We start from the raw sequence: 24,382 nt of genomic DNA, 5'->3' as shown, positions 1-24,382 counted from the left end.
CTGTGTGATCATAGTTAAGTTACTCAATCACTTTGAAACTTAGTTTCTGCCTCCCTAAAGTTCAGTCATTCGGGAAATAGTTATCAAGCACCTACTATGTACATGTCCTTTTCTAGGCACTGGTAATAAAGCAATGAACAGAACAGATAAGATTTCCATTCTCTTTAGCTCACCTTCTACTGGACAGAAGGCAACTAAGTAAATAATTTCAGACATTATCAAATTCTATGAAAAAAATTAAGAGTAATAGGGCAGGTGAATGAAAGTGGGGAGAGCAGGCTGTATCAGAGTGGTCAAAGAAGCCTTGAAGAGGTGACAGGTGAGCTAAGTAATAACTAAGGGAACAGGTAAAGAGCACATGGGATCTAAGTTATTTCTTACAACTGCATATGAATCTGCAGTTAGCTCAAAAGTTTTTTAAAAAAATCACTCTGGTTGCCATATGGAGATGTATATATATAATATGTAATATATGTATAAAATAGTTTCTTAAAATTTTATTGTTTTATTTAACCCAGTATTTTTAAAACATTATCATTTCAACATGTAATCAATCTCAAATTATTAATATTTTTTATCTTTGTGCTAAGTTTTTGAAATCCATTTTATATGCAACATATCTCAATTTAGTCTAGCCACATCTCAGGTGTTCAATAGTCACATGTGGTAGGGACGCTTGGGTGGCTCAGCAGTTGAGTGCCTGCCTTCAACCCAAGGCATGATCCTGGAGTCCCAGGGTCGAATCCTGCATCGGGCTCCCTGCATGGAGGTTGCTTCTCTCTCTGCCTGTGTCTCTGCCTCTCTCTCTCTGTGGCTCTCATGAATAAATAAATAAAATCTTTTTAAAAAAATAGTCACATATGGCTAATGGCTATCCTACTAGACAATACAACCATGGAGTTCTATACCTAAAGCCTTGGATCATGGGCATTTAACATTGACCCTCATTTCTCTCTATACTCACTCTCCCCTGCAGTTTTATTGATATACAATTGATATATAACATTGGACTAGTTTTAGGTGTACAACCATAAATTTTATAGTAGTCAAAAAGGGAATCAGGTAAGTCTTGGACTCAGCAATCAGACAACAACAACAAAAAATAAATGGTATCTGAATTAGCAAAGAAGTAAAACTCTCATTCTTCACACATGACATGATACTCTAGGTGGAAAACCCAAAGACCCCACCCCAAATTGCTAGAACTCATAAAGGAATTTAGTAAAGTCGAAGGATATAAAGACACATAGGTCAACGAAACAGAATAGAGAACCCAGAAATGGACCCTCAACTCTATGCTCAACTAATCTTCGACAAACCAGGAAAGAATATCCAATGGAAAAAAAAGACAGTCTCTTCAACACATGGTGTTGGGAAAATTGGACAGCCACATGCAGAAGAATGAAACTGGACCATTTCCTCACACCATACACAAAAATAGACTCAAAATGGATGAAAGACCTAAATGTGAGACAGGAATCCATCAAAGTCCTAGAGGAGAACACAGGCAGCAACCTCTCTGACATCAGCTGCAGCAACTTTTTGCTAGACACGTCTCCAAAGACAAGGGAAACAAAGGCAAAAATGAATTCTTGGGACTGCATCAAGATATAAAGCTTTTGCACAGCAAAGGAAACAGCTGACAAAACCAAAAGACAACGGACAGAATGGGAGAAGATACTTGCAAATGTCTTATCAGATAAAGGACTAGGATCCAAAATCTATAAAGAACTTATCAAACTCAACACCCAAAGAACAAATAATCCAATCAGGAAATGGGCAGAAGACATGAAAAGACATTTCTTCAAAGACGACATACAGCCAACAGACACATGAAAAAAAAAATGTTCAACATCACTTGGCATCAGGGAAATACAAATCAAAACCTCAATGAGATACCATCTTACACCAGACAGAATGGTCAGGAAACACGAGATGTTGGCTAGGATGTAGAGAAAGGTGCACCCCCTTACACTGTTGGTGGGAATGCAAGCTGGTGCAGCCACTCTGGAAAACAGTATGGAGGTTCCTCAAAAAGTAGAAAATAGAGCCCAACAATTGCACTACTAGGTCTTTACCCCAAAGATACAAATGTAGTGATCCGAGGGGGCACTTGCACCCCAATGTTTATAGCACCAATGTCCACAATAGCCAAACTATGGAAGGAACTGAGATGTCCATCGACAGATGGACAGATCAATGGATAAAGAAGATGTAATATATATATATATATATATATATATATATATATATATATATATATATAAAATGGAATACTACTCAGCCAACCAAAAGATGAGACCTTGCCATTTGCAAGCAGGTAGATGGAACTGAAGGGTATTATGCTCAGAGAAATAAGTCAGTCAGAGAAAGATAATTCTCATATGATCTTATTCATGTGGAATTTAAGAAATACAACAGGATCATAGGGGAAGGGAGGGAAAAAGAAAACAAGACGAAATCAGAGAGGGAGACAAACCATAAGAGACTCTTAATCATAGGAAACAAACTGAGGGCCGCTGGAGGGGAGAGAGGTGGGGGATGGGGCAACTGGGTGATGAACACTAAGGAGGACATGTGATGTGATGAGCACTGGGTGTTATAGAAGACTGATGAATCACTCAACTCTACCTCCAAAACTAATAATACACTATGTATTAATTGAATTTAAATTAATAAAAAGTAAAAGGGAATCAGGGAAACATGTGAAGAGTCAGCCAATGCTCACAGGTTGCAGAGGGAGCAGAGGGTTTTGCTCTTATGGCAATGTAGCCAAATGGACTGGGTATGGACAGGACAGTAAAAGGGATCAAGGAAGATATTCTGCTTAAGCAATTGGGTATTTAAATCCTATCTACCTACCCAGGGATTCTCTGAGAATTAAATGAACTAGTATATGTAAAACACTCAACACAGGGCAGCCCAGGTGGCTCAGCGGTTTAGCACCACCGCCAGCCCAGGGCATGATCCTGAAGTCCCGGGATCAAGTTCCACGTCAGGCTCCCTGCATGGAGCCTGCTTCTCCCTCTGCCTGTGTCTCTGCCTCTCTCTCTCTGTGTCTCTCATGAATAAATAAATAAAATCTTAAAAAAAAAAAACACCACTCAACACAATAGTAGATGCTAAATATATGTTGAAATGAAAGAAAAAATTGATCCCATAGTTCTAGTACATAAAAAAAAGAAGGTACACCTCATAAACTGGATAGAAATCTTCCAAACCCTTCAGAAGTTAAAACTAGTTCCAAATTTCATTTTTCAATGATTAACAAGTTAGATCAAGGAGTATATTCAGCCCCTTTCTAACTTCCTTTTCACTCAAGGAGATGTAAACACATATTACAGAGAAGGAAGCATTCCCATAATTATAAAAATCCAACGTTTTCCCCGGTCAACATCTCTAGAACCAAAATTAGATTTAAATTAGAAGATGCACTGGGAAGCCTGGGTGGCTCAGTCAGTTAAGTGTCCGCCCTCCCCTCAGGTCATGATCACAGGGTCCTAGGATATTGGGCTCCCTGCTCAGTGTGTAGCCTGTTGCTCCCTCTCCCTCTGTCCCTACCCCACCCCCCGTGCTGCTTGTGCTCTCTCTCTCAAATAAATAAATGAAATCCTAAAAAAAATTTAAAAATTAGAAGAAGCATATCTTCTAGTATAACATTGGCTAGATGACTACTAGAGATGATGTGAGGTAGATCTTTTTTTTTTTAAGGACTTTCATATTTTTTTAAAGATTTTATTTATTTATTAATGAGAGACACAGAAAGAGGCAGAGACATAGACAGAGGGAGAAGCAGGCTTCCTGCAGTGAGCCCGCAGTGGGACTGGATCCCAGGACCCTGGAATCATGACCTGAGCCAAAGGCAGATGCTCAACCACTGAGCCACCCAGGTGCCCCAAGTTATATCCTTTCAAAAGAAATATCAACAAAATATACTAGAAACCCAGGGAAAAGCACCAAGAAAAGAAGCCGTGTAATAAAACATTTAAATAGAACAGTCTGTGGGAAATAAAGCTAAGAGAGGTCATATGTCACTGGGGTCAAATACTGGCAATTAGGATATTGCTCTTTTTGAGACAAAACTGCATTTTGTATTTATTTATGTTGTTATTTGGGAGTACAGAATGGGAGTTGAGTTTGTTTGAATGAAGAAGTTTATAAAAGTACAAGATGCTATAAATCACAAATGGTAACAAGGTCAAATTTTACTAACTAAAACAACAAAAACCAAACTTTTAAAAAGTCAAACCTATGGCAAGTAGTAGTTTGAAAAAAGAAAAATCTTCCTGAGAATGTAAGTCCAGGACACTGACCTTTGGACTGGGATTTATATAACTCTCATGCCCAGGAGACAAGACAGCTGATTGTCCCATCCAAACAAACATTGCAGAAATTTATTATAACCACCAGGGATATTGCACTTCTCTTCCCACAGTATCTTACTAATTCTTATCTCAGACAGATATGCATGTGATTTTGATGAATGTTCTGCATAAACAGAATTCTTTGCAGTACTAAGGAGAAAGCAAAGTGTTTCAAACTTAGACTTCGTTGAAAAGAAAAGAAAACTGATTTTTTTAAAAGAGGAATCCTGGAGGAATTCGGGAAAGCTATTTTTAATTAGGGATTGAGCAAAGTGTTATAAGAAAAATAAAGACAAATGAAAATACTGTTTATATTTCAAAGATGATGAAACCGATTCTGCCACAATATTTTTCCAACACTAATTCCCAGCAAACTGTTCCTTAGGAAAACTATTTTTATCCCTTTATCCACTTGGTTGATAAGTATTTCATTTCCACTGCATATATGGACAAGTTATATAAAGTAAAATTATTTCCATGCTTTAGAAACAACTATTCTGCAAATGGAAATGAAGCTTTCTGTGCTATAGTATTTATCTGCTAGGCTGACAAATGACTCTGGGGCCTGTTAATATCATACAGTCTCAGAACAAGAGTTCATACAAGTAATAGGCTTGACTCCCCCCAAATTCCGGAAGCATGGTACCTCTAGTACAGAACATCACTCTAGAAAATTGTGATTAATGTTAATCAATCCACAACACATTTACATGTCTCATTGCACTGTCTTATGTGGTATATAAGATGTTACTATCATTCTCATTTTTCACATGAAGAAACCACAGCTTGGAAAGGCTGATGTCCACAGTCACCAAGTTAATAAGTGCCTCAGCCAACAAACTCTGCTCCCTCAAGTTATGCAGCGGTGACAGTACTGGTGTGGCAATGGCAGCACTGAGTTGCATTCATCTTGTGCTACGCCCTGTTCTTTGCACTGTTCATTTGTCAACTCACATAACCCTCACAACAATCCTAGGAGGGAGGTAGGCAGGTTTTCCTAGGCCATCACCTCCTTTTTTCCACTCTGCCCATCATACTTGGCCTGCGTCTTTCCCCACAAAATCAAAATGGGCACACCAGGGTCCTCATGTCCAAATCAAAACTGATTCTAAAATGTTGATAACTATTGAAGCTAGATGGACGATGGGTAATGGCAGTTTCTTTTTCTGCTATTCCACCTTTGTTTACATCTTAAAATTACCTTACATTTAACATGTTTTGCTCTAATGTGGAATCTGACCTATTAAAGAGCCTAGGAGACTAGCCTCCAACAACAAGGAATGCAAAGGCAGTGTTATGGTAGATGACTATATCATAATACAAGAAACTGACATTGATTCATCCATTCTTTCCTTGAACACAAAGTGAGGCCGACTATGTTAGGATATATAAAGGTCCAACAAAGTACTCTTGTCCCCTACAAGAGTTTAGTAGCAAATACAACACAAATGCAAAAATAATTACAGAGGAAGACTATTTATGAGAAAAGCTATAAAAAGCAAAGTTCAAACAAAGTACTATGTGAATTGGAAAAAGAAGCCACATCAGGATGTATTCCATTACACTGAACTTTCTGGGGCAGTCCAAACTTCTTGGTGTATCAAACACTAAACATTATCTAAAATCAGCAAGTGGCCCAAAAGGACAAATGGAGCTAAATCCAAAAGCAAAATTAGGGCTGGAATGCCCACATGCCCTCTTTTATGGTATTCTAATCGTTCCTAGATTAAGACTCAGGCCTCTCAGTGAAAAGGGCAGGATTCCTCTGAAATCCTGAGATCAAAACATGCTGATTGGAGAAGATTTATCTGTAAAGAAGCTCACCAGAGCACCAACACTAAAAACCAAGGAAGCACGTAAAATGTCCAACAATAGGGTTCAGTTTCATTTCAATTGTTGCAGAGTAATCCCTAAAAAACAATTTAAAAAATAAAACAGCCACTCTCTGCCCGATGGGATCAGGACTAATCATGGTAAAAATCATTAAAAAAAAAAACCAAAACGAAACAAAACAAAACCAGAAGTAGTCAGTTAAAGAGAAGAATCAATAAAAATATATGTTCATCTGCCTAATACTTGATAAGAGACCAAAACTTTTTTTTTTAAGGCTTTTTCTTTGAAATAAATTCTAGTAATTAAAGTTCCTATATAAGGGACACCTGGGTGGCTCAGTGGTTTAACGTCTGCCTTTGGCTAAGCGAGTGATCCCGGGGTCCTGGGATCAAGTTCTGCATCAGGCTCCCTGCAGGGAGTCTGCTGCTCCCTCTGCCTATGTCTCTTGCTTCTCTGTTTCTCTCATGAATAAATAAAATTAAAAAAAAAAAAAAGTTCCTACATGAACCACACCCACATGAAATAGTCTGAAGGCAAAATCCTATCTTTTTTTTTTTTTGTATATTTTTTATTGGAGTTCAATTTGCCAACATATAGCGTTAACACCCAGTGCTCATCCCGTCAAGTGCCCCACTCAGTGCCTGCCACTATCACCCCAACCCACCCACCTCCCCTTCCACTACCCCTTGTTCATTTCCCAGAGTTAGGAGTCTCTCATGTTTTGTCACCCTCTCTGATATTTCCCACTCATTTTCTCTCCTTTCACTATTTTTTCACTTTCACTTTTTCACTATTTTTTATATTCCCCAAATGAATGAGACCATATAATGTTTGTCCTTCTCCGATTGACTTACTTCACTCAGCATAATACCCTCCAGTTCCATCCACATTTAAGCAAAGGGTGGGTATTTGTCGTTTCTAATGGCTGAGTAATATCCCATTGTATACATATTCCATTGTATACATAAACCACATCTTCTTTATCCACTCATCTTTCGATGGACACTGAGGCTCCTTCCACAGTTTGGCTATTGTGGACATTGCTGCTATAAACATCGGGGTGCAGGTGTCCCGGCATTTCATTGCATCTGTATCTTTGCGGTAAATCCCCAGCAGTACAATTGCTGGGTCGTAGGGCAGGTCTATTTTTAACTCTTTGAGGAACCTCCACATAGTTTTCCAGAGTGGCTGCACCAGTTCACATTCCCACCAACAGTGTAAGAGGGTTCCCTTTTCTCCGCATCCTCTCCAACATTAGTTGTTTCCTGCCTTGTTACTTTTCCCCATTCTCACTGGTGTGAGGTGGTATCTCATTGTGGTTTTGATTTGTATTTCCCTGATGGCCAGGGATGCGGAGCATTTTCTCATATGCATGTTGGCCATGTCTATGTCTTCCTCTGTGAGATTTCTCTTCATGTCTTTTGCCCATTTCATGATTGGATTGTTTCTTTGCTGTTGAGTTTAATAAGTTCTTTATAATCTTGGATACTAACCCTTTATCTGATACATCATTTGCAAATATCTTCTCCCATTCTGTAGGTTGTCTTTTAGTTTTGTTGACTGTTTCTTTTGCTACGCAGAAGCTTTTTATCTTGATTAAGTCCCAATAATTCACTTTTGCTTTTGTTTCCCTTGCCTTCATAGATATATCTTGCAAGAAGTTGCTGTGGCCAAGTGCAGAAAGGGTGTTGCCTGTGTTCTCCTCTAGGGTTTTGATGGATTCTTGTCTCACATTTAGATCTTTCATCCATTTTGAGTTTATCTTGGTGTATGGTGTAAGAGAATGGTCTAGTTTCATTCTTCTGCACGTGGCTGTCCAACTTTCCCAGCACCATTTATTGAGACTGTCATTTTTCCTGCTGGATAGTCTTTCCTGCTTTGTCGAATATTAGTTGACCATAGAGTTGAGGGCCCACTTCTGGATTCTCTGTTCTGTTTCATTGATCTGTGTGTCTGTTTTTGTGCCAGTACCACACTGTCTTGATGATCACAGCTTTGTAGTACAACCTGAAATCTGACATTGTAATGCCCCAGCTCTGGTTTTCTTTTTCAATATTCCCCTGGCTATTCAGGGTAAAATCCTATCTTTTGATGAACTCTTTTTCTCAGTCTCTTCAGAGGTCTCTTCCACCTCTAATTTGACAAGAACTTTCTTTTTGTCCTTTATCAAGTCTTTCAGACATATTAAGCTTATTTTTCACAAGAACAATGTCCTTTTTTCCCTTTATGTACCCAAATCTCATTAGCCAACATAACACTTATTTTGAAATTATAAGAGTAAGTCAAACTGGCATGAACAGATTTGGGAACAAACCCAGCTAACCTTGATGGTCATCGCCGCCACCACCACCACCATCATCATATCAAATATGTATAATTGTTTACTATGTGCCAAGCACTATTCTAAGCACTCTACATACACTGAATCCTTTACCCCTCACAGTCTAGTGAGGGGTCTAGTGAGTCTTAGTAACCAACATTTTACAAATAAGGAAACTGAGGCACAGTGAAGCTAAGGAACTTACTGCAGTCACAAAACTGGTAAATGGCAGAATGAGAATTCAAACACAGGTGGTCTGGTTCTAAGCTGGTGATTCTAATCACTACACTTAAACTCCCTAAACCCAAACAGGCGAGAACTGCAGGGTGCTGGTGCTGTGGACAGGGCTGTCCAACGGAAGTTTCTGAAATGATGGAAATGTTCTATATATATCTGGGCTGTTCAACACAGTAATTATTAGTCACATGTAACTCTTGAAATAGAGAAACTGAATTTTTAATTTAATTTAAATTAACTAAAATTTAAACAGCCACATGTGCCTAGTGGCTATCATAGTGGACAGCATACTACAGAGTTATTTATTGGCCAAGAACATTTAGAGGGCTGTGGGAATTAAACACTAAATTTTACAATGAAAATGAAGAGGGTCTATTAATCTAGCATCTGTTAAGTGGAGATAAAGAAGCTTCTACTGTGTATTAACTGATGTGAAAAAATACTCAAGATGCCATCAAAGGGAAAATATGAATTATAACACATGTAGAATATGATCTCATTATTTTTTAAAGATTTTTTATTTATTTATTCATAGAGACACAGAGAGAGTGAGAGAGAGGCAGAGACGCAGGCAGAGGGAGAAGCAGGCTCCATGCAGGGAGCCCGACGTGGGACTCGATCCAGGGTCTCCAGGATCACGCCCTAGGCTGCAGGCGGCACTAAACCGCTGCGCCACCAGGGTTGCCCTGATCTCATTATTTGATTAAAAAATCATGGACAGGAGATCCCTGGGTGGCTCAGCGGTTTAGCACCTGCCTTCAGCCCACAGCGTGGTCCTGGAGTCCCGGTATCGGGTCGACGTCAGGCTCCCTGGAGAGAGCCTACTTCTCCCTCTGCCTGTGTCTCTGCCTCTCTCTTTCTGTATCTCTCATGAATAAATAAAATCTTAAAAAAAAAAAAATCATGGACAGTAAACACATACAAAACTGTGGTTTTGGGACACCTGGTTTGCTCAGCAGTTGAGCATCTGCCTTTGGCTCAGGTCGTGATCTCAGAGTCCTGAGATCAAGTCCCACATCGGGCTCCCTGTGGGAAATCTACTTCTCCCTATGCCTATGTCTCTGTGTGTCTCATGAATAAATAAATAAAAATCTTTAAACAAAAAACTGTGGTTTCCTCCAAATGAAGGGTATAGTGGAGGTTGCCGTCTGCCTTCTGTGGTGGGCATTGCACATTGCCAGGCCTACAGCCCTTCCTCCTTCCATAGCAACACAATCCCTGGATTGTTGGGAATAGCAATGTGTCAGCTGAGAAACTACATTTACCAGCATCCCTCACCCATAAGAAAGGACAAGATGTAACTGAATGTGTTCGCTGGGACTTCCAGTACTTTAAAGCATGTCTTTTGCCTTCTCCTTTCCTGCTTCTTCCTGCCTTGAGGACGGACTGTCTGGTTAGAGCCAGAAGCCCACTGGTGACCACAGGTGACCACTGAAAGTGACAGCCATGTGATAAAGATGGTGAAGCTGAAAGAGAGAATGATGTAGATGGCCTGAGGTCACTGTAGAACCACCATGCGAGCAACAGACTGCCTAACAGACTTAATGTTTTTTGAAAGAAGAATAATTTGTCTTCTTTAAAGCACTGTGGTCAGCAGCCAACGATAATTCCTAGCTACCCAATCTATTTAGAGGCCATTCCTCATGCTCACAGAAAAACACCTTAATAGAAACACAATTCTATTCCTGATTGGCCTAAAGATAATTTCATCCTCCTCATAACCTATTCAAGAACAAAGCCTATGCCAAAGGCATTGCATGACAATGCTGACAGGACCTGGTTCAAGAATGGGCAAATGACCCAATTCAGGCCACTGAGACTCTAGGATTAGTATTCTGAGAACTTCTGAGAAAAATTCTCACTTAGGAGAACAGAGGAGGAGAGAATCTTTCAATTCCTTTGCTGGGTGCCATATGCGGACCTGGGACCCAGCACTGCCAGAGCTATTTTGCTGCTGGCCTGAGGATGAAGCCAACAACCTGGGGAGGGCACAACCAAGACAATCTCAGGGAAAGAAGCTCAGCAGTGGATTAAGTTAATGTTGAAATCTGTCCTACCTGGAACAAATACAAGTTATATGAGCCAAAAAATATCCACATTCCCAAGAACATCTTAGAGGCAATGGAATAGGTGCTTAGAGTTATTCAAATACTGTGAGAAAATCAGGTCTTCCCCAGGGGCATGCCAAGTTGGGCACTAGGTCTTCAAAATATTTCTATGCCTTTTCCATAGCAGGCCTGATAAAGCCTGCTATTATATAGTAAGTTCCCAAATATTGAGTTACTTTAGAAATTTTTGTTCTTCTACAGGCTTTTGCAAAAAAGGTTACTGAATAAGTGTACCTGTTTCAAAGACCTCATAATAATGACATTTAACATTTACATGTCAAGTACTACTTGCCAGGCCTTGTGCTGAGACGTTTATCTCATGCAATCCTCATGAGACAAGGAACTCTCATTATATTCATTTTACAAAGAAATGCTGGAGCTTAGAAAGAAGCTTAGCCTTAGAAAGAAAGGCTAAGTAACTCATGCACGATAGTAGAAAAGTGCCCAGGCCAAGATCTGAAGTCATGTCCAATGGATTCCAATGCCTCACCATGACTTTGTACTGCTTCCTTAAGGATACAGTAAATACACATCTAGGATTTCCCTGAGACTACACCATTTTAAAATATGCTGTTCTCTAGGGGTGCCTGACTGGATCAGTTGGTAGAGCATGCCACTCTTGATGTTAGGGTTGTGAGTTTGAGCCCCATGTTGGGTGTAAAGATTACTTAATCTTAAAATATATATATATATTCTGTTCTCTTGATCCTGAGTATACTATACTCAAGCCAATTTTTGGTTCGAAAATGTGGCCATATGGGCCACATGTAAACAAGCAGAGATCATTAAGAACCACTGAATGTTAAACCTCATACACACAAAAAAAACAATAAAATTGCACATGTTTAACTAATGTTGAAAGTAGGATGGGGCCACCAACTTTTCCTTTTTTCAAATTTCCTTTCGGTGGTAAGCAGAAGCACACAGTAGGCAGGTTTGTGGAAATGGGAATAGAAGAACAGAAGATAACATAACTCATATTTACTAAGCTCTTTCTAGTGGCCAGGTTTTATATAATGGTTAACTCTCAAAAGATCTTATGAGCTGTTTCACTGATAAGAGATCAAGACTCAAAGACTTTGCCCAAGGTTACTCTGATCTGCCTGAAACCCAAGTTCTTTTTCTTCCCATATATAACTCTGCATTCCTATGGGGTCAAGCATTTCCCAAACGTTGGCTAGAAGAGAACAGTGACTCTAAGCCTACAGGAAACTTACGCCATTTTATTGGGCTCTCCCTGGAAATATTATTTTAATTAAGTTTCAGTGACTTTCAATCATGGTACCTTTGGCTTTAATAGATTATCCATTACAAAAGAACCTAAGTTGAAAAGACCTAATACCTCAAGTTTTAAACAAGGAACAGGTATTGTGTTTCAGATAAATGGATTTAAAATTATACATATAGTATTTATTTTACTAGGCAGTAAAATACAATCAGAAAGCAGTAAAATTGCTAAGTTGTGGTATAAATATTTAAATACAAACACAGTCTAGTCTCAAAACTACACTGGCCACAGACAATCTCTCAAAACAAACAAACAAACCCCATCTCACCTTAGGGACACCTGAGTGGTTCAGTTGGTTAAGCATCCAATTATTGATTTTGGCTCAGGTTGAGATCTCAGGGTTGAGGGATAGGGCCCTGCATCAGGCTCCACACTCAGTGGAGCCTGCTAGTCTTCCCTCTGCTCCTCCCCTTCTCATGTTCTCCACTCTCTCTCTAGTAAATAAAATAAAATCTTTTTTAAAATTTATTCATGAGAGACAGAGAGAGAGGCTGAGACATAGGCAGAGGGAGAAACAGGCTCCATGCAGGGAGCCCGATGCGGGACTTGATCCTGGGACTCTAGGATCACATCCTAAACCACAGGCAGTTTAACTGCTGAGCCACCCAGGCATTCCAATAAAAATAAAATTAAAAAAAAAAAAAAAAAAGACTCAGCCAATGGGCACCTGGGTAGTAACACAATTGATTAAGCATCCAGCTCTTGATTTTGGCTCAGGTGATGATCTCAGGGTTGTGAGACTGAGCCCTGTGTGGGAATCCCCACTCAGCACAGGGTCTGCTTAAGATTCTCTCTCCTCCTCCCTCTGCTCCCCAACCTCATGTGCACTCTCTTTCTCTAAAACAAATCTTAAAAAAAAAAAACAAAAAAAAACCCACCCAAATCCACCTCATGTGCAACTAATGTTATCATATTAAATGGCTTATGAAAACTTAGGAGTTGGGATCCCTGGGTGGTGCTGCGGTTTGGCGCCTTCTTTTGGCCCAGGGCACGATCCTGGAGACCCGGGATCGAGTCCCACGTTGGGCTCCCAGTGCATGGAGCTGCTTCTCCCTCTGCCTGTGTCTCTGCTTCTCTCTCTCTCTCTCTGTGTGACTATCATAAATAAATTTTTAAAAAAATTAAGTAAAAAAAAAAATTAAGAAAAAAAAAAGAAAACTTAGGAGTTATATATTTTTAAAAGATTTTATTTATTCACATGAAAGAGAGAGAGAGAGCGAGAGAGCACAAGGAGAGGGTGTAGCAGACTCCCTGCTGAGCCAGGAGCCAATGGAAAGGATGGTTTCTTTAATAAATGGTTTTGGGAAAATTGGGCAGCCACATATAAAATAATAAAACTGGGCCACTTACACTACACACAAGAATCAACTTAAAATGGATTAAAGATTTGAACGTAAGACCTAAAACCATACAACTCCTAACACATAGCAGGTGAGCGCCTTGACATTGGTCTTTGATGATGATTTTTTTGGATGTGACGCCAAAAGCAAAGGGAACAAACACAAAAATAAACATGTAGGACTATATCAAACTAAAAAGTTTCTACACAGCAAAGAAAACCATCAACACAACTAAAAGGCAACCTACAGGAGAAAATATTTGCAAATTTCCTATCTGATAAAGGTTTAATATGCAAAATATACAAGTAACTCACACAACTAAATAGAAAAAAAACTCAATACAATTAAAAAATGGGCAGAGGATCTGAATACATGTTTTTTCAAAGAAGACATAGATGCCCACACATACATAAAAAGGTGCTCAATATCATTAATCATCAGGGAAATGTAAATCAAAACCACAATGAGGTATCATCTTATACTTGTTAGAATGCCTTTTCTCAAAAAGACAACAGATAACAAATCTTGGCAAAAACATGGAGAAGAAAAAATGCTTTATGCAGTTGGTGGGAATGTAAATCGGTACATCCACTATGGAAACACTATAAAGGTTTCTCAAAAACTTAAAAATAGAACTACCATATGATCCAGGAATTCTAAGTATTGATCTGAAGGAAATGAAATCTCTATTTTGAAAAGATATCTGCACTTCCATGTTCACTGCAATATTATTTATAATATCCAAGACATGGAAGCAACCTAAGTGTTCACTGACCTAAGAATAAAGAAAATATGGTATATATACACAATGCACTATTATTCAACCATAAAATAGAAAGAATTCCTATCATTGGCAACGACACGGATGGACCCTGAGGGCATAATGCTAAGCGAAATAAGCCATAGAACAAAACCATGTATTCTCACTTATATATGGAGAACACTTTACTTCTTAAAAAAAAAAAACAACAACAAACAACTATAGATACAGAGAACAAATTGGTGGTTGCCAGACATACGGGGTAGGGATGGCAAAACAGGTAAAGGTAGTCAAAGCACAAATTTCCAGTTATAAGATAAATCCTAGAAATGTAATGTACAGCATGAGGACTATAGTTAGCAATACTGTATTGTAGATCTGAAAGTTGCTAAGAGAGTAAATCTTAAAAATTTTCATCACAAGAAAAACAAAAATTTGTAACTGTGTTGATGGATGTTAACTAAATTTATTGTGGTAATCATTTCATAATATTAGCCAAATCATTATGTTGCCTACCTAAAACTAATACAATATACATCAATTATATCTAAACAATAATAAAAAAGAATCCTTGTTATACAGCTTTAATCATTTCTGGAATAAGGAAAGGTTAAAAAGAGACATAGGGCAGCCTGGGTGGCTCAGCAGTTTAGCGTCGCCTTCAGCCCAGGGCATGATCCTGGAGACCCAGGATAGAGTCCCACATGAGGTTCCCTGCATGGAGCCTGCTTCTCCCTCTGCCTATGTCTCTGCCAGTCTCTCTCTCTCTCTCTCTCTCTGTCTCTCATGAATGAATAAATAAAATCTTTTTTAAAAAAAAGAGAGACATAAAGGAAAATGGGTTATTTTTTTTAATATTTTATTTATTCATTCATGAGAGACACAGAGAGAGGCAGAGATAGAGGGAGAAGCAGGCTCCATGCAGGGAGCCGGATGCAGGACTCGATCCCAGGACTACGGCTGAAGGCAGATGCTCAACCGCTGAGCCACCCAGGCATCCTGGGTTCATTATTTTAAAAAAGAAATAATAATAGCTCATATTTACTGAGTGGTTCTTGTGGAAAGCTGTGCTAAGTGCTTTTACTATGTACTATGCTCATTGCTTTAACTACATATTCAAACCTTATAACGATCCCATGCAGTAGGTACTATTATTAAGGAACTTACTCAGCATTACGCATTTATTCAGAATATTTCCAGGATTTGATAAACCCTTGAAATTTTGCTCCTCCACTTACTGGCTAATTCTGAGCTACTTACTCACTCCATCTCTATCTCCACAGCTTTAAAATGTTAACTGTAGGGGCACCTGGGTGGTTCAATCAGTTAAACATCTGCCTTTGGTTTACTGTCATGATCAGAGAGTCCTGGAATCCAGGCCCGCATCCAGCTCCCTGCCCAACGGGGAGTCTGCTTCTCCCTCTCCACCCTGCTTGTGCTCTCTCTCAAATAAAAAAAAAAATTAAATCTTAAGAAAAAAATAATCTCTGAAGAATTCACATTTCTTCAACCTCAATACTAGAGGATTGGGTCACTGGGGTAATGTAACTTTGGCTAACTGGCAGTCACCCAAAAAAGCCTTTAAAGGAAATTCTAAAATTGATCAACATACTGTACTATTTCACAAGTAACACATTTGAACATAACTCAACCCTTGACTGAGAAACTTGCTGTAACTCAGGATAGTCATCTGAACACTGGAACAATTTGGTTTGACCAAGACCTTAATAAGAAATACATTCTACATCATGCCTCAGAGATACCTAAAAAGAGCTGAAACAAAAACTTTACAAACCAAAGCTTATTTTTACTATATGAGATGCACTCTGATTTTTTTTTTCCTGTTCTTTCTGCTCTGGTTTTTCATTAAAAAAGAAATCCCCCCGGAATCCCTGGGTGGCACAGCGGTTTGGCGCCTGCCTTTGGCCCAGGGCACGATCCTGGAGACCCGGGATCGAATCCCACATCGGGCTCCCGGTGCATGGAGCCTGCTTCTCCCTCTGCCTATGTCTTTGCCTCTCTCTCTCTCTCTCTCTCTCTCTCTGTGACTATCATAAATAAAGAAAAAAGAAAAAAAGAAAAAAAAAAAAGAAAAGAAATCCCCCAAATAATTCTTTAACATATTCATGTGGAACAACATGCAGTTTGAAAACCACTGATGTAAGCAATCAGTGGTTTTGCCAATACATAAGACCAACCCAGGAAAGCAATGTTGTGAGCCATGAGTACTGGATACAGCACATGGGCTCTATTTAAATATATACACACACATAGCACATGGGCTCTATTTAAATACACACACACACACACATATATATATACACATATACACACACACACATATATATATATTAAGCTGAATTATTAATTGAGTGATTTTTCTCCACCTATCAGAGCAGAGAATATAGGTCAGTGTGCAAAACATTCCCGTATTAAGGAGACAGTGGGATTTAACAGAGTATATGACTTGGCATCAGAAAACCTAGATTCATTTTCTGACCCCCAAAGAAATAATAGATCTGGATGATGACCACGGATAGCCGCTAAAACCATTCTGCAAAAGACTGATGAGAAACATAACAAATGGACCATGCTAACAACACCTGAACCCCATGATCAATCATAAAATCACATCCAGTGAGAAAACTAGACTTTACTGTCTGCTGATGAGGTGCATAGCACCACCTATAAAGTATAACAGCCACAAAAATAAAGGGAAGGGAGGGACACATTAAAAAAGAGGTGGCAATCAGCCAAATTCAGAATGTGAAAGAGAAGTTGTACAGGACAAATGACCTCCTTTTTCAACGAATAAAAGGGAAATAGGAAAAAAAAGGAGAGGAGAAATTAAAAAACTTAAGAGACTATCAACCAGATTTAATAGGTGGATCCCAATTTAAACAAACCAATTGTAAAAAGACTTTTATGAAATAGTTGAGAAAATCTGAATGCCAAGTAAGTATTAGTATTTTTTAGGAGTTACAACTATTCGTTTTTCAGGTGTGATAATGGTTTACGAAGATAGGGGAAAAGGAGCGGGGGAGGGGGAGTCCTCTCTTAGCTGAATATTGAAGCATTTACGGACAAAATGATAAACTGGCTCAGATTTGCTTTAAAATAATACAAGGTGCAAAAAACGATCCAAGGTGGGGAGGGAGTGAAGGTTACAGATAGAATAAAATTGACCATATGCTGATAACTACTGAAGCTGGGGTATGGGTATACTGGTATTAACTATATACTTTTGAATATATTTAAAAATTTCCATATTAAGAAACTATAATATATATAAAAAAAAAACCCAGATTGAAACTCCAGAGTTTAGTAGATGTAGGACTTTGGAGGTCTCCTGAATCCTCTGATCTCTAATTTTCTCATCTGAAAATGGGAATGATAATCCCTGCCTCACACAACTGTGAGGAGGAATGAAATGAGATCATGGATTCACATCTTTTGAAAATCCAGCCCTTATAAGCTGCAAAATTCTTACATATGTTAGCATAATAGTTCCCTCTCTCTGTGATGCTCTAGAAGCAGAGATTAGTTTTGTCAGAGTAGAAATAGGTAAAGAGCCAAGTCTATTAGAATTTTCCAGAATTTTTGTTTTGTTATTACAAAACAAAAATTTGTTAGTACATATCTCCTTAATATCACAATGTTTACTGTACACTGGCCCTTTTCTTCCAAAAGGAGAGTGTCAAAATTTATTAGCAATAAATTGAAGTCCTCTAACTTGAGTTAATTATACTTCTTGTTTACTTTACCAATTATTCATACTTCCTCTGCTAAAGGTAGAAAGTAAATTTACAGGAGACTGTGTTATTTTTTTTTTTGAGACTGTGTTATTGAGATAAAACTGAACACAATTAGAAATCAATGTCATCTAAACAGGACTTTGAATAAATATTCCAGGAGCTTTTAGGAGAGTGGATATATATCTTTCAACACGAATGCTTCATCTCAAATAAAAGGAAATTAGCAGAGGTCCAAGCCTAAGTAACACAAAGGGAAACTTGGCACTGGCTGGCTTCAGTTTGCAGAATGAGTTGGAGGGAATCAGGGTGATCTTTCTATAACGCAATTTCTGGGTAAGTCATTTTCCTTCCTTTCAATGGCTTCCCTCTGCTTTCAGGAAAAAGTCCAAATTCCCGGACAAAGACTCAGGTGGCTCTCCAGCCTTGCATCCTCTCTTTTCCCCTTGTCTAAGCCCAGCCAGGACTAATGTCCCTCCTCACCACTGGCATAGCCAGTCTTCCACTCTCCTCTCCCTTATCTTACCTTTTAGTGGTCAAGTCCTGTTAATTCTCCTGAAATGTCTCCCAAATCTGCTGCCACTGCCCAAGATCAGGCCTTTTTTTTTTTTTTTTTTTTAACCTTTACTCCCCCCATCTCCCCAAACAGGACATATCCTTATTGCTTTTTCTGATTATAAAAGCAATCCATGCTCATAAAAAAAGAAAAAGGCGGCAATAAGGAAAGGAATACAAGTCTCCTGTCAAGACATACAGAACTTATCTTTCTAGTACACTCCTGTTCATAGCCCCATGAATACATGATCTCCTGTCACAGACATACAGAACTTATCTTTCTAGTACACTCCTGTTCATAGCCCCATTACTGACAACAGCCAAAAGGTGGAAGCAACCCAAGTGCCCATCTGTGGAACGGATACACAAAATGTTTATACGTACAGTGTATATACAAAATGCATATGTACCTACAATAAAATATTATTCAGCCTTAAAAAGGAAGGAAATCTGACACAGGATACAACACGGATGAACTTTGATGACATTATGCTAACTGAATTAAGTCAGTTGTACAAAGACTTATATTTAATATTATATGATTCCATTTATATAAAGGTAGTCAAATTCACAGAAACAGAAAGTTGAAGGGTGGTTGTCAGGGGTTGGGGAGGGGGGAAATGAGGAAAAGGTTCAATGGAAATAGAGTTTCAGTTTTACAAGAAGAAAGAATTCTAGAGATCTGTTGCACAACAATGTGAACATCCTTAAAAGTACTGAACTATACACTTAAAAATGTTTAAGTGGCAAATTTTATGGTATGGGTATTTTGCCACAATTCAAAATTTTTAAAAAGAACTAATCTTTCTAGACATTATTCCCTATAGGTATATATGTATATACTTAAAAAAACAAAAATAGGAACACACTGTACTGTAATGAGCTTTTCACACTGAACCATATGATGCAAACATCTTTCTCATATATATAGCTCCCACCTCATTCTTTTTTAATGGCTTACAGTATATATCATATGATTGCACCATAATTTAACCAGTCTTCAGCTTTTTGTATAATATAAACATCACAGTCAACATCTTGCGTATTTTCTCATTATGTCTTATTATAGACATTCATTTTGTTTTATGTGACCGGTTTCTGGTATCAATACCCCAAGTTTACAAAAGGAAAAATATTTCCTCCTTATCCAAAGACCCATCAGTACCCAGCACCCTCCCCTCCAGCCACTCTTGTTCTATGTGGCTAGCCTGGGCACATTTATTTGAAAGTTTGTTCTCAGATATTTATTTTTCATGTTGTTATTTTCATGTCATCTACAATACGTCTTCTATTACTGCTTGTATAAAGCTCTTGCTTTTTGTCTATGTCCTACCAGCTTGTTTACTTAACCTTATTATATCTAATTATTTTTAAATTAATTCTCTTGAATCTTCTCAGCAGATCCTCATATCATTGTGATTAAAAGTAAAAGCTCTGGGTTCAGGCAGACTTGGGTTCAAATCCTGTATGATCTGGAGTAAGCATTTTACCCCTCAATTTTCTCATCCATAGGCTAGGAATCATACTAGAGGCTATCTCACAGGACTGTTGTCAAGATCACATTGCTAATTGAGACTAGTGCCTGAAAAGTGCTTAACACATATATTAGTTCAATAAATGTCTAGTATCTCACAATAGTGAAAATACAACTTTCTCTCCACGCTTTTATTTATTTATTTTGCAGTTGTTGTTGCATTACATGGGATGCACTCCTTGTTGGCGACTGCCTTGCTTCCGGAGAAGCCATCGACTCCTTCTAAAGGATCTGTGCTGTGGATGTCATCCACTCTTCCCTTCTCAGGAAAGTAGTGCCATCGATTCCCCCCTTTCATGCGTATTTTCTCAGTCTCTCCCCTCACTACTGGCTCTTTGCCATCAGCATTTAAATCTGCTCACATCTCTCTCATGCTTAAGACTTCACCTTATTCCCCAGTCAGTCTCCAGCCTTCTCTCTCTCTCCCTTCACAGCCAAACTCCTGTGAGCTGCCTACACTTTGTCTTTACTTTCTCACATCCCACTCTCTCCTCATCCCACTGATATATTACATTGAACCTTTGGAAGCTGCCGATATTCTAGATTCCGCCCCCACCATTTCACCAAATCTGCTCAATTAGGTCTCCAGTGACCTCCATATTTATTTATCCGAAGGACACATTTTAATGTTTAACTTCTTTTACTTGAAACCTAAGCAGCATCCAGCAAAATTAAAATCCAAAATTAAAATCTTCCTTTGGCTTTCATTACTACATCCTCCTAGTTTTCCTCCTACTTCTCTGGCCATTCCTTCTTAGTATAGACTAAGTGAACTCTTCATCCAAGAGTGTGCAACACAGTGGCCTAGGTCTCCCTTTTTTCTTTTTCTTTTTTTTTCAATCTCTCTTGATGATTCTCTTCCAATATTAAGTTCCAATGGTACTGGATTTATATCTGTACCCCACAAATATACCCTGGAACGTGTCTGGAATACATGCCATGAGGGCAGGGATCTGAGTCCTTACTGCCCACCCCCCAACAATCCTTGGCACACAGCACTCAGTAAATAAATAAATCTTTTAATAAATATTTTTTTGAATCACCATAAATGAATGGCTGCATAATGAAAACCAGATTGAAGTAATGAAGACCAAGAGACAAAAAAAAACCCCTGATCTTTCTGAAACCGTACCTCTGATCAAACACATGCAACACACACTGCCTGCCTGCTTAAAATCCTTTGATTTTAAGCTTGGGGGCTCCTCAATGGCCCCAAGCTAAAATCCAAACTCTTCAAAACTTACAAGGAGATACAAGAAAGTCTTTCAGAAGGGACACCTGCTTATCTTTCAAACATTGGCCAGAACACTTTGGCTTCCTGGAATCCCGTCTCTACCCTGCCTACGAAATCCTTGCAGAGGCCCCATAAGCCTGCAGTCTTATCCTCTGAGCTTTGCACAAGCAGCTCTTTCTGCCTGCCTGGAACACACTGCACTTCACCAGCCTCATCTGGCCTTCACAGACAGCCTTCATGTCTCATTTTGGAAATCATCTTCTTTTAGAATCTCCCTTTGACCACCCTCTCTAGCCTCATTTCCTGAAATCTAGGTTAACTGCCTTCTCTGTGCATTCACAGTCCCTTGTATGTCCAAAACCATAGCTCAAATTGCAAGGAATTCTTATTTATACCTTAGAACTGCAGAGTTCCCTGAGGACAAGATGTCTCATTCACTTTACCCCTGGCGATCTGCCCAGGCCATGACACACAATACAGGCTCAATGATGGACTTCCTTGTAGTGGTAGTAGTAATGATAAAAAGCTCCAAGATATTGAGGACTTACCTGCGAGAGTTTTAAATATGAATTTCGTGTGCCTTATGAGACTATTATTATGCCCATTTAGCAGATGGGAAAACTGATGCACAATGAAGTCAATCCTCTCTGGCCCCAGGAGAGTCACACAGACATACATTTTGTTCAGTTTTGAGTTATTCCCCGAACCCCAAACTAAAGGGGCTTTAAAAAAAAGAAAAGAAAAGAAACTTTGAGGTCAGGTCACGCAATGGGCTCCCAATACAGAAAACAGTCGAGAGCGCACTCCAAGCCAAAGCCAAGCAGGGCTAAAGGGCAGGAGGGGGCGCCGCCCCGGCGCGGCGGGGGGGGGGGATAAAGGTCTGACCCCAGCCTCCTTCCCGGGGGTCCCCCGCGCCCCAGCCCCCGGCCTGCCCGACGAGCCGACGCCGGTGCGGGCGCGTCTGGGTCGCGACTGCCGCCCGGCCCTGCTCACCTGCCGCCCCGCCGCCTCGCCGAGCCCGGGCCGCCGGCCCGCAGCGCCTCCGCCGGGCTGCTCGGCGCCCGCAGCGCGCAGCGGAGCGCGTTGCCTTGGCGACCGGAGCTGCCGAACACCCGCGGCGGGAGCTACGGCGGCTCGGAAGGGACCGGGCAGGTTCGCGTCCTCTTCCGCGGCCCCCGAGCGGCCAGGGGAGGGAAAAGGAGTGCGAGTGGCGGTCCTGGGCCCCCGGGGACCAGGGTGGGGTTTGGCCGCCTGGAACTGGGCCCCGGGAGGAGGGGAAAGGAAAGGAACGGTGAGGAAAAAGGAGACAGTAAGGCGGGGGAGGGGTGGGGACTTGTACCTCCGAGCCGGTCTTTGCCTCAGTTTCTCTCTCTGTCATCAGATACAGGGACGGTTCCAGGAGGGAACCGGGCCATAGGCAGAAGCTTGCTAGACTGGGAATATTTAAAGTCGAGAAAACTGATGTGGGAGGAGTGGCAGATGCGTTTCCCTTTAATCTCAGAAGGGGCTGTGTGGCAAAGAATGAATAAACTTGTTTCTTTGGGCTCAACGTGACAATTAAATCATCAGATTTCATTTCAATATGGCAAGTCTACTTTAGCTTCTGACCGGCAATTATATTTCTTGAAATAATCCTGCAGCAGATATACTGGAACGCGAGCACAAAGGATATCCATTGCTCCCATAAAATGAATTACTTATAGCAAGAATTAAGACAGACAGAAGTAGATGTGGATACAGTTTGGATCAAGACCTATCTGCAAGCTGTGCTTACACCAGTGGTCTGCTAAGGAGTCCCCTCTGTGCTTCTACTCCTACTTCCCACCTTACCCAACCCTGCCCCAGTCTATTCTCCACCCTGCAGCCAAAACGTCCTTTTTAAAATATAAGTGTGGGACCGCCTGGGTGGCTCAGGTCATGATCCCTGGCGCCTGGGATAGAGCCCCACATGGGGCTTCTCTCTCTGTTCTATCTTCCCCCCCCCCTTTTCTCTCAAATAAAATCTAAAAAAATAAAATGTAAGTATGATCATGTCCTTTCCCTGCTCAAAACCTTTCAACAACAAAAAAAACCTTTCAACAGTTTTTCCACCACATTTAGAATAAAATCTAGAGTTGTTACCATGTTCAGCTTCATCTCTTACCATTTTTCCTCTCGTTCATGCTCTAGTCACACTGGCTGTGTTTTTAAGTAAAGCATGTGTTTGGAAAACAACAACAACACAGGCCCAAAATGGTGTCACTTAGACAGAATTCCCAAATAGGCGCTCAGTATATAATCAAATTGCAGTTTCAACCTCAAATTTTTCAATCCTCACCAAAGGGTAAGCGGCTTGGGACCACTTCATCCCCCAAAGAACAAGGTAATTTGCATGATAAGAAAACTTGCTTTTCCTCAGAAAGTGGCCGGCCTAGAACAATCCCTTTCCTTTGCTAATGACTTTTCTTGCTCCTCTTTTCCTTGTATAAAAGCTTCCATTTTGTGTAATTCCTTGGAGTGCCTCTCCACGTGCTAGATGGGTGCTACTAGATTGATGAATCACTTAATAAAGCCAATTAGATCTTCAAATTTACTTGGTTGAATTTTGTTACTTAACACGTGCTTCTGTTTTGTGGCCTTTCTGCTCACTGTTCCTTCCACGTTAGGACCACACTTCCTCCAGATATTGGAGCAGCTTGCTTTGTCATTTCTTTGGTATCTCTGTTTAAACACCAAGTCTTCAAAAACACCTGCCCCGCCTACTCAAGAGAGTAGACACCCACCAACTCTGTTCTCACCTGTTTTATTTTCTTCACAGCTCTTGTCAGTTATCTGACATTTTATATTTGTTTATTGCTTGTCTCTTTTCACCACAGCAGAAGCTCTTTTAAGGGCAGGCATTTTGTTTTGTTCCCTGCTGTTTTCTCATCACTGGGAACTGCCCGGCACATAGTAAGAGCTTGGTAAATATTTATTGAATAAATGAAAAAACTTAAGTGAATAAAGCAATATGCACCACTATGTGGTTGGAATGCTACCACGTGTAGAAAGGGAATGACATAATACATGTAATGCTGG

At 39.9% G+C, this 24,382-nt stretch overlaps 1 protein-coding gene across 3 annotated transcripts in view; it reads right to left on the bottom strand.

The window, feature by feature from the left end:
- The window catches only part of PKIG (cAMP-dependent protein kinase inhibitor gamma), a 100,401-nt gene that overhangs the window by 70,761 nt on the left and 5,258 nt on the right, over positions 1–24,382 (bottom strand). Inside the window, exon 3 of one of the 3 annotated variants that reach the window (XM_038572412.1) lies at positions 22,665–22,832. The exons of 1 other annotated variant lie outside the window; for it this stretch is intronic. In XM_038572412.1, the coding sequence (XP_038428340.1) occupies positions 22,665–22,832 (168 nt within the window). Of the gene's footprint in view, positions 1–22,318; positions 22,395–22,664; positions 22,833–24,382 lie in introns of those variants that run through there. One more of the 3 variants, XM_038572414.1, reaches the window with a different exon arrangement.

Source organism: Canis lupus, chromosome 24 (assembly GCF_011100685.1).
Source record: "Canis lupus familiaris isolate Mischka breed German Shepherd chromosome 24, alternate assembly UU_Cfam_GSD_1.0, whole genome shotgun sequence".
NCBI lineage: Eukaryota > Metazoa > Chordata > Mammalia > Carnivora > Canidae > Canis > Canis lupus.
Note: the sequence above shows the minus strand (reverse complement) of the source record. Positions and strands in the feature narration are given on the sequence as shown.